The sequence below is a fragment of the Octodon degus genome, unplaced genomic scaffold, assembly GCF_000260255.1.
Source record: "Octodon degus isolate 3935 unplaced genomic scaffold, OctDeg1.0 scaffold00026, whole genome shotgun sequence".
In the NCBI taxonomy this organism is placed as follows: Eukaryota; Metazoa; Chordata; class Mammalia; order Rodentia; family Octodontidae; genus Octodon; species Octodon degus.
In genome coordinates, this window is record NW_004524602.1 from 9,677,241 (window position 1) to 9,694,789 (window position 17,549).

A 17,549-nucleotide genomic window follows, 5' to 3' on the forward strand; every position below is an offset into this window, starting at 1 on the left:
GGATATAAAGGGCTGGTGAGATGGCTCAGTGGTCTGGAGCACCTACTTAGAACAAGCTTAGCAAAGCACAGGGACAGCAGTTCAATCCCCAGCACCACATGCCAGCCAGCCCCGCCCCCTGGTGGGCTGAGCTGGACACACACAAAATAAAAAATAAATAAATAAATAAATAAATAAAGTCTATGAATTAAGACACATGTTTCCTGCTAAAGACCGACTGTTGTATTTTAAAAACAAATGGGCCCTTACCATGTGGAAGAGACTGTGGTCACTCCTGGTCAGTCACCACTGTGGCCCCTGTGTCCCTACCACGGCCAGCTATCATCTACAGACCACTGGCTGTGAGTGCTCCACCAGATCCCTCCCCTCCCCCACTAACTTCAGTCATTATTCTGTGGCAACTGAAAGTGCACATTCTCAATCCCTTCTGCTTTTGATGTCAACTGTTCTACTCAAGAGCATGACATAATAAGTTATCTTGAAAAAAGAAAATCTTAACTTCTTCGGGCCCAGCACAGTGGTGCACACCTATAATCCCAGCACTTGGGAGGCTGCCGCAGGAGAAATACAGCAAGTTCATGGCCAGTCTGGGCTACATAGTGAGACCTTGCTTCAAGAAAAACCAAACAAAGGGGGAAAAAACCCTCTTCTACATGCAACTTTAGAAAAAAAAAAAAAAAAAGTCATTATTAGCCTTAATATTTACAACTAACACAGGTGTGGTGGTGTACACTATAATCCTAGCACTTGGGAGGCTGAGGCAGGAGGACTGTTTGAGTTTGAGGCCAGCCTGGATTACAAAGTGAGTTCAAGGCCAGCCTGAACTGCATAGGAGACCCCATCTCAAAAAAACGAAAAATTTTATGGGCTTATGGGCTAGGCGTGGTGGCACACACATATACTCACAGCATTTGGAAGGCTGAGGCAGGAGGACTGCCGTGAGTTCAGGGCCAGCCTAGGCTACATAGGGAGTTCAAAAAAGGAAATTATAATTGCTGGGTGTGGTGGCACATGCCTACAATCTCACTGGAAGTCTGAGACAGGAGGGTTGCCAGGAGTTCAAGGATTGTCCACCTGGATTAAACAGGGAGCTCAAGGTCAGCCTGAACTACAGAGTCCCTATCTAAAGAAAAAAGGCTCACAGCTAACTGACAGATGTTTCTATGACATCTGAATCAAAATGTATCTGGGGAGACATTGTTTTCTGCAAACAATTTGCAAAATGTCAGTCAAAGAGGCCTCTATTTATATTCCTAGCAGTGGCAGATCACCATTCCGTGAACCTCAACAAAATGAACCCGTCAGGCAAGACAGAGGGAAAAAGGAGCCAAGAACAGAATAATAACATGAGAAGGTAAGTCAATAGGTATCAGTTACAGCCATCAACATTAACAGTCTCAATTCACCAATCAAAAGAAACATACTGATAGAATTGATCAAGAAGCGAGATCCAACAATATGCTGCACACAAGAAACACATTTAATTCACAATGAAATTCACAGACTGGTAGTCAAAGGATGGAGAACAATACCCCATGTGACACAAACCCAGAAAAAAGCAAAGGTAGCTGTTCTATTTGCACAGTGGCTTTGAAGCCAAGGCTGATCAAGACATAGGTCAGTCATCCTTGTAAAGGGAACAATCCAAGCAGAAGAGATAACAATCATAAACATGTATGCACCAAACACCAGTGCACCTAACTATATAAAACAAGTATTAACAGACATGAAAAAATCAAATATATTCCTAACAGTGGCTTATTACGGCCTTTAAAGCCTTCTTGGACTGTCAGAAAACCATTAGATCTACTTTCAGAACCCCTGCACTCTTCTCAATGCAGCCGCTTAGAGCTGTGTGGAGAGACAGGGCACCGTGGTCCACAGGCACAGAGATATGCACAGTGCTTCCAGGAGGATGGAGGGAGATGCTCTCACTCACAGGGCCCGAGAGCCTAGCCAACTTCTACCATGGGGAGAAGGCCCAATGGCAGGGCCTCAAGCGTGCACATGCGGACAGCTCATGTTTCTATCCTGTCACTCACTCTTACCTCGACGCCCCTCTTGCTTGACCTCATTCAGTGACAGGCCCTTCACCCCAGTGAGAAAAGCATTTTTCTACGATTATCACACATTGTATTTTTCTACAAGGTTGACTAGCATAAAAGTCTAATCATTCTACAGTTCAGGACAATTACTTAAAGTGAACACAGGAGCTATAGTAATGATTCCTCCTGGTAGGATTTGGTTTCTTTTCTCTTTTTTTTAGTACTGGGGATCGAACTCAGGACCTTACACTTGCTGGACAGGGACTTAGGCCACTGAGCTATCTCCCCAGCCCTAGTTTCTTTTCTCTTGGGATAATTTATCTGAGCAGATTGTGAGTCATGTTTACCAGGTTTGTGATGCATCAGGTGCTCCACGGGTGAGCTGTCACTCAGCTGCCAAATGGTTTTAACCTTCTTTTGGCCACCATTTATTTCTACCTTCCACTTCTGTGGCTTCTCACTGAGAAGAGAAGAAAAACGGTAAGGACAACACAACAAACAGCCGTTTCCTGCTTCCTTCCCTCTACAGTTGGTTAGTTATGTCCTTATGCAGTAAGCACCAAGCACCAGGGAAAAGGCGATGAAAACTCCCACCCTGCACAGGTACAGGGGACAAGAGGGACAGCTCACAGAGGACCACTGTGGGTTAGGGGACAGCAGGAGGCAGGGTGCTGGCTGAGCCTGGGGGCTGCAGAGATCCCTCAGAGAATGGCATCCAGGCCGAGTGTGAAATGACAGCATCAATGAAGCAGACAGTGTCCCCAGCGAAGGCCAAGCACACGGGCCGAGGGACAGCGCGCAGAGCGGGCCTCACTCAGAAGAAAAGCAGCAAGACTTGGTGGCACCTGGATACAGCTGCAGGGCCAGGCCCCACTGAGGCGCTGGGCTTACTGTCCTCATGGTAACAGGAGCGAGTCCCAGCCAGATGCCCATTCCAGAGCAGAATGTCAGCAGCAGCATAAAGAGGGAAGATAACGCAGGCAGAACAGCCAAAAGGCTTTATCAGAGTCCAGGTGGGTGACACAGATGTGAAATACTAAGGCACTGGTAGCATGAAATTCCAGAGAAAGAACAGAGTCGAGGGGCGCCCCGAGGGTCAGGACGTGGTGCCCATTTACAGAAGAGACAGGGAGGGAGGCACTGAGCAGAGGACGGTGCTGGGCTGCTGCTCCGTGCAACACGTGGGGTTAATGAGGGCTACTTGAAAAAAGGAAACAGGAGAAGGAAAAGGAAAAGGAAGAAGACAAGGAGCTTGGTTTGTTTTCTGTTTCATTCTGTTTTTTGAGATAGGGTCTCGCCCTGTAGTTCAGGCTGGCCTTGAGTTCACTATGTAGCCCAAGCTGGCCTTGAACTCACTGTGATTCTCCTGCCTCAGCCTCTTAACAGTTGTGCAACATCATGCCTGACTCAGTTTTTTCTTCAAAAGTTTTATTAAACTTATTTTTCTGATAAAATAGTTTGCATTTCTTTTTGTTTTTGTTTTTTGAGACAAGGTCTCCATAATGAAGTCTGGCTGACCTCAAACTTGAGGTGGTCCTGCCTCAGCCTCCCAAGTGCTGAGATTACAGGCATGTGCCACTATGCCTGACCTAAAGTAAGTTTTGGGGTTTTTTTTTGTCAGAACCAGGGATTGAACTCAGGTCCTTGCGCTTGCCAGGCAAACACTTATTCTACTGAGCTGTCTCCCAGGCCCCTAAAGTAAGTTTTACAGATGTGCCACAAACTATTCTAGGCCACATACTGTGGCATATGCCTGTAATCTCAGCACTGGGAGGCGAAGGCAGAAAGATCAACATAGGGTTGAGACCAACCTGGGCTATACAGTGAGTTAAAAGCCAGACTGAACATCATAATAAGATCCTATCTCAAACCAAAAAACCTGTAGCCAGGTGTGGTGACACATGCCTGGATTGTCAGCATTTGGGATGCTGAAGCAGGACGATCCCTGAGAGTTCAAGTCCAGCCTGGGCTACACAGTGAATTCAAGGCCAGCCTGAACTACAAAGGAAGGTCCTGTCTGAAACATAAACTAATAAATGAGCATACAGGGGCGGTAGTATGAGAGAAATTTCAAGGCTTTCACATGTGGAGGGAAAATTCAGGGGAGGCGGTCACGTGTGGCAACTTCTGACCACACTATTACTTCAGCCCTTTGGTTGCCTGCTTTCCCCAGTCCCGAATGGTTTTTTCACTCCTGCAGCCATAAACTTGGCCTTCCTTTCACTGTCCTGATCATTTTTCTCCTGATCTGTCATTTCCCTGGCTGTACTTTCCCTTCCTCCTTATTCTATAAACAGATTGCAAATTGAAAGCAACACAGAAAGACTAGAGGCTCCACAATGTAGAAAAAACAGACACAGCCTGTGAGAAGAAGCGGGGGAAGTCCCAAGCCCTGGCTGGAGAGCAGCCCGCCGAGTAAGGTTCAGTGGTCTAGCAGCTCTGGGCCACGAGGGCCCCAAGGAACATGGGCCCAAAGTTGCCATGACAGCAGGGCTGGACGCCAGGTACAACTATGAAATTACTCACCTCTGAAAGAAGTTTTTGACACAAGCTGGTCTGACTGGCAGCTGAAAAATGTGTTGTTCATCTAGAGGATTTTGTTTATAATATTTTATGCAGGATCTGAAAAAAACCCATTTTTGTAAAAAGGAGGCATTTGGGAATATAGGCTTTTTAACAGTATAAAGTGTATAGGGAAACATTTTTGAGTACCACTAACTATAACAAAAAAGAATGATTATATAGCCACAAAAGGAAAATAAAACAACCCCATACACAACAACCTAGATCTTTTTTCTTTCAAAAGAAATCTGCTTCACTTTTTTTTTTTTTTTTTTGGTGGAACCAGGGATTGAACTCAGGCCCTTGTGCTTGCCAGGGAAGTGCTTATTCCACTGAGCCATCTCCCCAGCCCGAAATCTGCTTCACTTTTTACAAGGCAATAGTTAACATATTTTTCATAAATATAAAAATATACTTAAGTTGAGCCCAAATAAAGATTCAATGGGGAGAAAGAAAGAGGCATCAATGAGAATTAAGAAGAGATAAAAAGACACAGACAAGCTGCGTGGCTTTCAGATTCTGGGGAATTGAAGAACTCATCTATCTACAGTGAAATATGTTTTAGACTCTGTGAATAAGAACAATTTCAAACCTTCCCCATTATATAATTGGGGAAATTCTAAATTTGGAAACGACAACATTCATTTATTTCTAGTCTGAGGCCTGCAATGCACGGAAGACAGCAGCAGCCCGCACGTGAGAAGGACTCCATTGAGTCTTTAGTCCAACGGGGCAGAAGCTCTATTACAGCAACGCCACTGCCAGTCTCGCCATGCGACTGGACCTCACTTGGTTCCCACACCGACGACTAATGTGACTGTTTTAGAAGGACGGAAGGGGAAGACAAAGCAATCCTCTCAAGCACCTATTATGTTAGGTACCCCACTCACATTCCATCATCTAATCCCCATCTAATCTAATGGCACGCTATTAAATCATTTTAACGTGAGAAAACAAGATGGAGGGAGAAGAAACTTCTAAGGAAGTGAGAACACAGCTAACCCTGATTCCTCCTGAACCCCAAGCCTTCTTTCTTCTGCCCCTGACCTGGACCCCTGCTAAGGTGCAGACAGACAGGGTGAACAAATGCATTCTAGCCTAACTGGCCATAAAACCGGACACATTCTGGGTGCTATTTTACAGAAAACATCTCTATGTAAGCAGACAAGCGGAAATACTTACTGTGTTAAAGAAAACAGGAACTCGTGCTGAGGCTTAACAAAAAGCATGCAACTGACTACGACCTCCAGGATGTGGTGCAGCTTCTGAACACGATGAACCTGTTCTTGTATCTCTACCGATGGAGAAGTGAAGTATTCCTGGATTGGAAAAGTACAGGCAAAACAGGGAGTTCGAGGAAAAGGGGCACATTGGGGAGGAAGACAGCTATGTCCCCTAGATTACATTTGATACTACGGAGGAAAAAAATAAAGGGGAGGCACTTGGACGGGAGTTACCACCTATCTACCAACCACTCTTCACTCCTTTAGAAATGAAGTCCTAAGTAAATGACTCAACGTACTCTCCAGTAAAGGCAAATCACAGAACCACCTCGCCAAAGAGCGCACGCAGGTACCCAATCCCCCACCCCACCCCTGCCAAGCTCTCTGGAAGGAAAGAAAGGCAGGCTCACTACACACTTGCTAAGCTGATGGTGTGGCTGCCTTGAAACAGACAGTCAACTGCAGCTACCAAGAAGTTTAGTCAGTGTTCCAAGGAGCTTCCCTTCACCCGTGACCGGTCAGTTTCTTTCTTTCTTTTTTTTTTTTTTTTTTGAGCAGTTGAATGACTGTCCTTTTTTTTTTTTTAAAAGAACAGGGTCTGCAGTTTCGCACTATACAGATTGGACTCATAGTGATCCTCCTGTTTTCCGCCTCCCAAGTGCTGGAATTAGAGGCACAGGCCACCATTTCTCAGTCACTGTCTCAGCTCATCCTGGGGGCAGGGCTGGCATGGCATGCTGGAGATCAAACCCCAGTCCCTGTGCCTGCCTAAGCAGGTGCTTTAGTCTGCTGAGCTATCTGGCCAGCCCCCCCCCCCCCCCCACCTATTTATCTATTGGATACAAGGTCTCACTACACAGTTCAGACTTATAGTGGTCCTTGTGTCTCAACCACCCCAGCACTGGGATTACAGGCACGAGCCACCATGCCCAGTTCTGGTGGCTGGCACGGCAGCCTGGCATGCAGTACCAGGGGACCTTACTTGGGTCTGTGCACTTGCCGGTCAGGCACTTAGATCACTGAGCAATCTCCCTAGCCCACAAGTGGTAAATTGCTACACTCTTTCAGAAAAGAAATCTGGCAATATATTCCAGGGTCATAACATGCTCAGACCTCCTGATCTCTTTTTTGAGAACTTTTCTTAGCGAAATAATCCACAGCAAATGCGGTAGGCACAATCTGACAACGGCCACCAATGCTCTGACTTCGTGACTGCATCTTGTTTAATTCCTTCCCTTGGGGTAAGCCCAGAGCCCAGGGCATGGTTGGATTTGGCTGCTGTGATCAGGTCAGGAATTGACTACGAATTAAGAGAGGTTGCAGCCTGGTCACTATGGTGACCCCAGCAGGGGGCCCTGTAGAAGGCAGTGGCCATTGGAGATGCTCCGATCCTTCACATGGTCATGCTGTGGGGAGGACCATGTGGTGAAGGCTGAGAGCGGCCTCGAGGACCTGAGAGGAGTCTTGAGCTGACGTCCTAAACCCTTAGGAGAATAATCCCCTAATAGAACCTTGTGGCTCAACAGAATATAAAACAAGTATTCCTTTCTAGGTTGCAGGCCCTCCTTAAGCATTCTAGAGACACAGGAGCTGTGCGGTACAGTGGTGTGAGCTGGACACTGCTACACAGCACAGTGACAGAGTATACAGGCGAGAGACTATCACTCGGATGGGGGATGCTTCCATTTGTCTGCACAGGCGGTAACAATAAAGGGCACCAATTGGCCTATTGGTGTTTTCTAGGACCTCAAGCAGAGACCGGCACATCATAAGGAATTAGTAACTGCAGGTAGGATGGCTGAAGAAAATAAAAACCAGTTTTAGAATAAAAAATTTAACTTACCAAATGATTCAAAGATGCAAGCTCCTGACCTATTTAAAGGAGGAAAAAAAAAGAAGAAAAAAATATATATAACTTTAGGCATTGTCCATGACATATTAAGGAACCTAGGTAAATTTTCATAGCTCATATGAAAGAGATGGACCAAAGTCAACAGTTTCTTACAAAGCACCATTATTTCAGGCATATAACAGCATAGATAAACAGTACTTTGACATGCTGTATCATTTTTTTTAAGTTAGGAAAGGGACTCACCTATTAGAAAACTGATCACAGTTTGCCCCAATAAGGAGCACTGAGCATTAGGTACTTAAAAAGGATCTCACTTTGGGACAGCAGTGAACACCATGATCCCAGGTGTAATCCCAGCTCCTGAGAGGCTGGGGCAGGAGGACCGACAGCTTGAGGCCAGCCTGAGCCAGAAAATGAGTCCAAGACCTGCCTGAAGTAGATCGCAAAAGCCTGTCTTAGGACCTCACCAAAGACTTGTTTCACTTACGATGCTAACTTATAAAATCCCAAATGTCTGAACTAAAACCAAGCAAACAAAGATGCTCGCCGTCAGGAATCTAGCACCCTTACTGGGTGTAAAGTAAGACAGAGACGGGAAGTCTCCGCCTCACAGTGTGTGCGGCAAGACCAGGGCCACAGATGACGGGGTCAGGCCCTGCTGCCTGTGGGTGACAGCCGGGACGTACTTTTTAATTGAGTTAGGGAAGGAACTCACCTATGAAAAAACTGATATAATCCTTTTTCAGTTTGTCCAGACCAATTTCCAAAAGCATTTGAAGTGGTAGAGTCCCACTGAGAGAAACTGTGTCCATGGTTCCGTGATAAGACTGATGAATGAGCTTGCTCAGCAAACTGCTGCTCCCGCTGTGGAGCTGGAAATAAAGAAAATTTTATACAGACACGTCACACTTGCATTCTTACTCTCCTGACTCAATAAATAACTTGAATAAAAGCTCATGTTACAAGCCTGTCAGTTTCTAAAATGCCATTCCCACTTTATCTGTTTAAACAGTAATTGGATTAATTATGTTGAGTTTTTTGGACCAAACTTTTGTCTTTAGAGCTGATCATTGTTTGTGATTGTATGTTTCCTTCAACTGTGTTCTTGCTGGCTTTCAGAGAGGCGGGGGGAGGAGGAGGAAAGGTGGAAGCTCCTAGCAGTAGCGTCATCCTGTGCTTTTTGTGCATTATTCTGAGAATAGATTTGTTTGAAACTATAAAAAAATAAAATAAAATACAAAAAGTCCAGAGCACCTAAGAAGAATGCACAACTTCTCAGCCTTAAGCAATAAGCTTCAGGAGTCAGGTTGGCACTTTGAAGGTTCCCGACTACAAAGTCTCTTCTCCCACCAGTTGATGTAAAGGCCACTGGATATTGCCCCCACATGGGACATCTTCTGCAACAGAAACGTGCTGCTGCAGGAAAACGAACTCTGGCCCTCAGCAGCCACGGCCATGCATTTGTCACCAGGAATTCTTTCCTGGCTACCACAGCCAACATAACTAACTTGGTGACTCTCATGTTAAACAGAGTTCTGAACTTAGAGACTGCACATGTATCCCAAACGGTAATCAATTCACTTTAGACACACGTCAGTATTTGTCAATTCGCCACTACTTTCTGTTACTTCTAATTTTTATCACAATCTTCTGCACTTTCCTTTTTAAAACTAGTTTCATGTGAGTTGCTCTCATTGTACACGGGAGGATTATACAGGTAAACACTTCACTCTCACTGTAATTCTCCAGAAAATATCAATGCCCTCAACTCAAACACCGAGACTCAGGAACGCTGGGTTGGGCGCACGTCCTGCCTGCTCTGGAGTCTACCTTCATCCACACTTAGGAAAGTTTTTTGGGCCGTGCCGAGGACTGAACCCCGGGTCTGATACATCTAGACAAGTTCTTAACTTTGGTAATCACAGTGGGCAGCCATATTATTTTAAGTATTTCCTAATAAATAAGGAATCTTTTAAAGTTTTTATGTAGCTTTTTCTTCATTGTAAATATAGTATACATTTGGTGGGAAAATTCATGAAGTACAAATATACTTAGTTAGAAATACTCATTTGTAACCCTTCCACCAGAGGTGACTATTAAGTTTTGCATATAAAATCACAGATACGCCTTTTTATAAATGGAACATTGCAAGCCTCTCTCTACCTCACTTGTCACCGCTGCGCCTGCCATCACTCAGCTGAGTCATTACTCACGCAGCCACGCCACTAACGAGGCAAACGGAGGCCATTTATCATTCTGTGGTCCTACAAATCTATGATGATGACTGTGACACATAAAATCCTGACACATTTCTGCATAAGAGCTCTTGATGGTGTTTAACAAAAGAATTACTGGTTCAGGGGCAGGCTACACTGAGGACCTCAGTGCATCATCAAAACTGCTTTTCGGAGAGTGTACTAGCTCTTATTCTCATCAGTGGCACAGGAAAACATTCAGAAAACAACACTCAACTAGGCCAGACAGTAGGTGCTTTACGTCAATCAGTTAACTCTGACGTGATGCTCTGAAGCAGGCACTCTCAGGCCTAAGAGATAGCTTGGTGGTCTAAGTGCCAGAATGGCAAGTGCAAGGCCCTGGGTTCCATCCCCGGCACCACACGCCGTGCCAGCCGCTGAACCCAGGCATGGTGGCCCACGCTTGTAATGCTAGTGCTGGGGAGGCTAAGACAAGACGATCACTATGAGTCTGAGCTGCGTAGCAAGACTCTGCACCAAATAAATAACCTTTAAAAAAAATAATAAAGTAGGCCTTCTACCCCTACACAGGGGGTCCTGGGATACAGAGAAATAAAGGAATCTCCCCATATTTATACAGCCAGACAGCCGCAAATCAGGAACACAAACATGGGACAAACCTGGGCAGTCCCTCCCAGTGCCTGCATTCCTACCTGTCACGCAGCCCGAGAACACATGCCACCTACCCATGGTTGGATGTCACCTCGCTGGAGACTCTGTAGGATCAGCGCCAAGCACTTCACCAGGTCTTGATAGGAAACCACACCTAGAAAACCAAGTCAGTCTGATGTGATTCTCACACGTCTACAGACCAACAATGTCATCCACCTTAAAGTTACACAAACACACACAAAAAAAGAAATTTGTATTTGTGGGTGGAGAATTAGGAAAAACTTGGGAACAAAAAACCCCCATTAAATGTAGGTATTTTTTCTTTTTTGCACAGTGTTGGAGAACTGAATTCAGGGCCTGACACGTAGAAGGCAAGCGCTTTCTCACGGAGCTACACGCCAGCCCAGACTTAATGTACTTCTAAGGCAAGCAACAAGCGCACGTTGCCCCAAATAACATATACAGCAAAATCCTAAGGAGTTGCTTGCTTTTCTAGTAATTAAAATTTTATTGAAGGTATATGTATTGGCCCATATCAATACGCCATAAGGACAACTCCGTCTTGTACTGTTACAGGCACAGGAGCACGGATGCGGGGCTGCCTTGCCTCAGTACAATTCCTTTCCTTTCTTTCCCACCTGGTAACCCTCTGGACACATCCTCCTGAGCGCAAGGGTCCTCATGAGAGCACCACCACACCTGGCCACCTTGGCACAGCCCTGGAGCAGAGTGCCAATCCCCTCTTGGCAAGGAATATGGCAAGCAACCGACGCCCACAGAAGACCGACCGCACACACTTCATTGTTTCCAAGACTCTATACTAAACCCCAAACACGGCATGAACACCCGTAGCCGCGCTGGACACCTACTGCTGCTCATTCTGCACCACAGCTGCTCAACAAAATCGAGGTCACCCCGCACCGTGATGAGCACGGACCTGTCAACTGCAGCAGCATCATGCTTCACTGTCTGAAAAGGACACAGATGTCAAAGGATGGTCAGGTTTTTTGCTTGTTTATTGATTCAAGACAGGGCTTTGCCAATCTAGGCCAGCCTTGAACATTCCATGAAGACCAGGCTGGCCGGAAACTTTCAGCACAATCTGCCTGCTTCCACCTCTGAGAGTGGGTATTATAGTCATACAACACCACATCTGTCTTGCCTTAACCTCAGGTTTAAATACTGCCGAGGAACTGTGAATTCATAAACACACAGACTACATTTGTGCAACTTCTCGTTTACGTATTAACAAGGACACCCACACCTCAGTGGACTGAACAAGTGCAATGGTCAAGTCCTTTTAAACTGTAACAAATGAAGGGGACCAGCCTTCCCCCATGTAAGAATATTTGTCAAGCAAGCTCTGCACCCTCGCTAGCCTACCAGTGCCTCACAGCAGTAGAGTCCTCTCTACTTCTCTACAGCGTAACAACTGGCACACACACGACCACGCCAAAGCCACTTGAGAAAAGTAACCGCATGATCAAAATGTAAAAGCAACTCCAGGGCACAGTTCCGGCTGCTAATAATCACTCACCTCTGGGTCTTTTTTTGTAGAATCACCAAATCCATCCAGCTTACTTGACTCTAGAAAGTAGCAAAAGCTTATTAACTTCATTTCATTTTTCTGATTTTCAAACTATTCCCATCATAATCCTATTTCCAAGAGGGAAATGGGGACAGGAGAAGCAGAGCTGGGGATTTTAGTAAATTGCCGAGCTCTCCCAAGGAGGTACAGGGTATAAGGCAGGACTGGGGTGACAGCAAGCGTCCCCACACGGGGCTGGCCCGTGGCAAGTCCTAAAGGTACTCAAAAGTTATGGTCTCCTCCCTCGCTTCCTGCAGCTGCAGATGTGGCTGTATTATGTAAATTTCAAACTAAGTCTTATTAATTTTAAGTCACTTAGATCCTTACAATTAGCACTCCAGAACAAAAGCTATCCCTCCATGTCCAACCTAATAGCTTTAGTACATCCCAACCTAAAGGTATATTAAGCCTAGAGAGACCATTCATATTTAAAATAGCGATATACAAATTCTCAATTTAGACAAGAGTAAATCAGGAAAACAAACACCGTTCAGAAATTCTTGCACCAGTTCCACGGCAGATTTGGCTTCCAGAGGCTCGAGCCACTCCGTCACACCCGTCCTCAAGCCGTCAGTCAAAACCTATGGGCAATGGAAAGAGCCCAGAGACTTGTTAGCGCAAAGCGGCTCCACTGAGGACATCCTTCCTAAGAATTCTGTGCACAGTGGCGTTTCTGGAGCGCTCGTGACATGCTGGGCACTGTGGCAGTGGTTTACTTGTAGTGTGTCATTCTGTCCTGACAGAACTGCAAGAGGCGGAGGTGACTACCACCTTGAGGGCTTTGTCCTTACTCACAGTCACTCAGCAATGGAGGCCACAGCAAACACCCACAGCCTGAACCCCAGGGACAGGAGGGAACTGCGTTGCTGCCTGCACAGGTGGTACCAAAGGACTGGTGACCCCAGGCTGACTGCAGCGGCCGTTCCCAGGAGCTTTTGGGTTCCAGCCTTCGGGGACTGAGGGAGGGAGGGAGGGGTCCAGCCAGTGTGGGGGCAGCAGGACTGCAGCCGGGAGGGGACGTGGGCTGGGCCTTAGCACTAAATGAGAGGCTTCTACTCCTGTGGGGACAGAGTTACTGTGGATTCCGGGGGGCAAATATGACACAATGAAGTGACTTGAAGTTCCTTGGTCTCCGAAGAAAAGAGCGTACACATTTCTGAATACAGATGACACTATGTGCCATTTTTAGGAGGTCTCTGGAGAAATCTGGACATAAATTTTGGGGTTTTTTTGAGATAGAGTCTCCGTGTGGTTCAGGCTGGCTTTGAACTGACTTTGTAGCCCAGGCTGGCCTCAAACTCACAACAGTCCTCCTGCTGCAGCTTACTGAACTGCTGCAGTTACAGGCGTGCACCTCCACGCCCGGTCTGTATATCCATTTAGAATCAGTTGGTAGCTGACCCTCTAGCAAAAAGGGGCCCCATCTTAGGAATAAGAGCCAACACTCCAGGGCCAGCAAGGTAGCTCAGCAGATTAAATGCCTGCTTTGGCAAGCGCAGGGACCAGGGTCTAATCCCCAGTCTTGCATGCCACACCAGTCCCGCCCCCAGGACATGCTGGGCTGGTGTCTGAGTCTGGGCATGGTGGCACACGCCTGCAATCCCAGTGCTGGGGAGGCTGAAAACAGGAAGATCACTATGAGTTCCAAGCTGCGTAGTGAGACCCTGTACCAAATACATAAATGAACAACAACAACAAAAACCCAACACTCCAGTAGAAAAAGTGAAAGATCTGCAACTGTTAACTTGCCAGTGCTCCCTTGAATTGTAAGGACAGTTACCAAATAAAGTCAGAATGTCAAAGGTATCAATGAGTATACAACATATGGAACAAATTTTGAAAAAATTAAGATACTAGCAAACATTTTCATAAACACATGAAATTTAAAAGAAGTTAAGAATTCTGGAAGGATACTCACCAGGAGAAATTTCAGTTCTCTGTGAAGATGAGTCAGGCAACCTCTGGGCGCTCCTGATTCCACTTTGATATTCTAAAAAGTACTTAAGTCAGTTCTCCTGATAATTCCATCTTCTCCTCATGCAATGAGTATATTTGTTAAATGTGTTGATAGTATATTATAAATATATATTAAACAATATATATATATTTGTAATATATACTGAACATATATGTATACATTAAGCAATATGTATTAAGTAAACCAGAGTATATTATCATAGCCCAGAGGTCATGGTTTTCAAAACTTAACACTTTATAAAAAGTAGATGTCAGGCTGGAGATACAGCTCAGGGGCACAGCACATGCCTGGCAAGCTCAAGGTCCTGAGTTCAATATCCAGTACCAAAAAAAGGTAGATGTCAATGTATGTAAACCCCTATTACAGGAAAAGCACAAGAGCATAATTAACGATAATTCCATCACCCCAAGGGAATCACTGTCAATATATTTATTTATGTTCTTAAAAAATTTTTGAAAATACAGACCTTTATGTATACTTTTCAAAAAAATAGTTGTATATATCATATTTTCTAATTTACTTAATAAGAAGCATTTCTTGATTGGTTTTGTTGAGACAAGGATGGACTTAAATTCACTTATGTAGCCCAGGCTGGCTTTGAACTCATGGCAATCTTCCCGCCTCACCCCCCAAGTGCTAGGGTTACAAGTGTGTGTCACTATGTCCAGTTTTTTTTTTCTGATTATTAAGGACAATTTAACTGGGGACAGTAGCACATCCTATAATTCCAGCTACCTGAGAGGCTGAGATACGAGGATCACAAGTTTGAGGCCAGCCTGGTTAACTGAGATACTATGTCAAATTTTAAAAAAAGGGGGGAAAGTTAGGGACATGTTGAGTGCTATTTAAAAAACACATATACATAAAACAACAAAAGGAACAAAACTTTTCATAAAGCTATATAATATTTCATCATGGAAATATATTTCCCATTGAAAATTCAAGTTTTCTTTTTAGTATTTCAGAAACACAGTCATAACATTCCATCAAATATCTTGTATATAAACTGTTACTAATTCTAGCTTTCCTTCCTTCCTCTTTTTTTTTTTTGTATTTTTAGGGAAGGGTCTATAGGGTGTTCAGGGTCTCACTACTACATCAGGCTCTTGTGATCTGCCTCTTCACAGTCTCCCAAGTGCTGGGATTACAGGCATGAGCCACCACGCTGTCTCAATTGCTGGGGCTGGTGAGATGGTTCAGTGGTCTAAAGCACCTACTTAGAACAACCTTAGCAAAGCACAGGGACTGCGGTTCAATTCTCCAGCACCACATGCCAGCCAGCCCCGCCCCCTGGTGGGCTGAGCTGGCCACACACACATACACACAAAAATAAATAAATAAAATCAATTGCTGGGGGGGGGTGCCAGCACAGCAGGCCCAGATCAAACCCCGCCCCTGTGCCTGCTTGCAGGCGCTTTAATCCACTGAGCTTATTTTTTGTTGTTGTTATCTTTGAGACAGGCTCTCCCAGTATAACCCAGGTGGCCTTAAACTCATGATCCTCTTGTTCAGCCTCCCAAGCAGCTAGGATTATAGGTATGAACCACCAAGCCTGGCTCAATTCTGATAAGTTTTCTAAGATTCCTACAAATATAAACACAGGATTAAAAATAAATTATTTAATACTAGCACTCAGGAGACTGAGGCAGGAAAAGCACTGTGAGCTTGAGGTTAGCGTGGGCTATATAAGTGAGGTCAAGGCCAGCTTGCACTATATAGTAAGACCCTGCGCCTCAAAAAAAAAAAAAAAAAACAGAGCGGGTAAGTCACTTTGAGGATTCTACTTGAGCTCTCCTTAAACAGACTCATTAACCACAAGAAAATTCCTTTTCTTTTTCTGGAACCAGGAATCAAACTCATGACTTCGTGCTTGTTAGGCAGAAGCTGTTCCCCTGAGCTACACCCCGGGCCGTGTGAGAAGTCTTAAGCACCACAGTGTGGGCTCGGGAGCAACGGACAGGTCAGCTCTCCAGCAGAACTCCTGCCGCCCCCAACCCCTCAGGGGCAGTGGGGCTTTGGAGGGTCCAGCCTCACAGCCAGGGGTCACAGGCTTAGGAGCACCCACCCTGCTACGGCCTGCCACGAGCCAGCGGGTCCCTCCTGGTGGCCTCGGGGGCAAGGAGAGGACAGGGGGCTCCCCTACCAGAGTAGCAGCTGAAGAGAGAGGGGGGACCTGAAGCATCTCATCCACAGGGCTCCAGGAAATATCCAGAGTGATGGCTGTGTGTGACGGGGAGACTGTGTCGTCCAAGACACTAGACTTGAAGAGCTCATACTGCGCAAAGCCTCTGGCTGTCACCTGAAAGAGTGCACAGGCTGACCCTTGGCAGGGCCTTTACAGCACCCAGTATCAAAACCACGTAGCCACATCATCCAGGACAGAAAAAGCACCACACCAACACTTTGCTTCCCAATGGAAAAATAAGACAGTGCTTTGAAGCCACCAATAGTTGACTGGGACAAAGGCACAGCCAGGCCACCCTCTGTACCCTGGGTTCTGCATCCCTGTCCTCCACCCCCACACATCAACCTGGGGGATCAGGTACATGCAACGAAGACTGTGTCTGTACTTATGCGCACAGAATTTTTTTCACCATTCCCTGGACGATGCATGGGTGACTACTTACAAACTACTGACATTAATAGGTGTTTTAGCAAAGCAGCTATGGCCGCAGGCACTGCAGGGGAGGGTCGCAGCGCTGTGTGTGAACACCGTACCACTGCGCACTGGGAACACAGACAGATCAAAGCACAGCCCGGAAACCTATCCCCCACGCATACGCAGGGAACACTGGATTTTCATTGATATAAAAATAATTTTTTTCTTTTTAGTGCAGGATCTACAGGGTCTCACCACGTAGATTGGGCTCATAGTGGTCTGCCACTATGGCGGGGCCAGCACTGCTTGTGATGCCAGGGATCATAACCCTGGCCCCGTACTCTGCCTAAGCAGGCGCTTTAGTCCACTGAGTTATTTGGCCAGCCCTAAAAATAAAATATTTTGACACTACAAAAAAATTATCTAATTGGGGCTGGAGATATAGCTTAGTGACACAGCACATGCTTAGCAAGTGTAAGGTCCTAAGTTGGGTTCCCAGTACAAAAAAAAAATCCTAGTCACATTAAGGGTGGGGAAAAAAACGTTCAAACTAGAAAGTTAGGTCACTCTCTGGGTTTGGGCCTCCTCACATCAACACAGCTAAGTGCCAAGAAGGTCCACATTGTCGGTAAATATGGGCTCACTATGGTGCCTCCCTCCGGAAAATGGTGAAGAAGATTGAAATCAGCCAGCATGCAAGTACACCTGCTCCTTCTGTGGCAAGCCCAAGATGAAGAGGCGGGCCATGGGGATCTGGCACTGTGGCTCCTGCATGAAGACCGCGGCTGGTGGCGCCTGGACCTACAATACCACTTCTGCGGTCACAATCAAGTCA

At 45.8% G+C, this 17,549-nt stretch overlaps 1 protein-coding gene across 1 annotated transcript in view; it reads right to left on the reverse strand.

The window, feature by feature from the left end:
* Positions 1-1,789: 1,789 nt before the first annotated feature.
* Positions 1,790-17,549, reverse strand: part of Zwilch (zwilch kinetochore protein) — a 34,755-nt gene continuing 18,995 nt past the window's right edge. The window contains exons 6-17 of the mRNA XM_023712640.1: positions 16,259-16,437; positions 14,056-14,127; positions 12,625-12,718; positions 12,087-12,136; positions 11,419-11,518; positions 10,624-10,703; positions 8,398-8,554; positions 7,674-7,702; positions 5,790-5,926; positions 4,572-4,667; positions 2,393-2,505; positions 1,790-1,851 (exon numbers count right to left, since the gene is read on the reverse strand). Of these exons, the coding sequence (XP_023568408.1) occupies positions 1,790-1,851; positions 2,393-2,505; positions 4,572-4,667; positions 5,790-5,926; positions 7,674-7,702; positions 8,398-8,554; positions 10,624-10,703; positions 11,419-11,518; positions 12,087-12,136; positions 12,625-12,718; positions 14,056-14,127; positions 16,259-16,437 (1,169 nt within the window). The remainder of the gene's footprint in view (positions 1,852-2,392; positions 2,506-4,571; positions 4,668-5,789; positions 5,927-7,673; positions 7,703-8,397; positions 8,555-10,623; positions 10,704-11,418; positions 11,519-12,086; positions 12,137-12,624; positions 12,719-14,055; positions 14,128-16,258; positions 16,438-17,549) is intronic.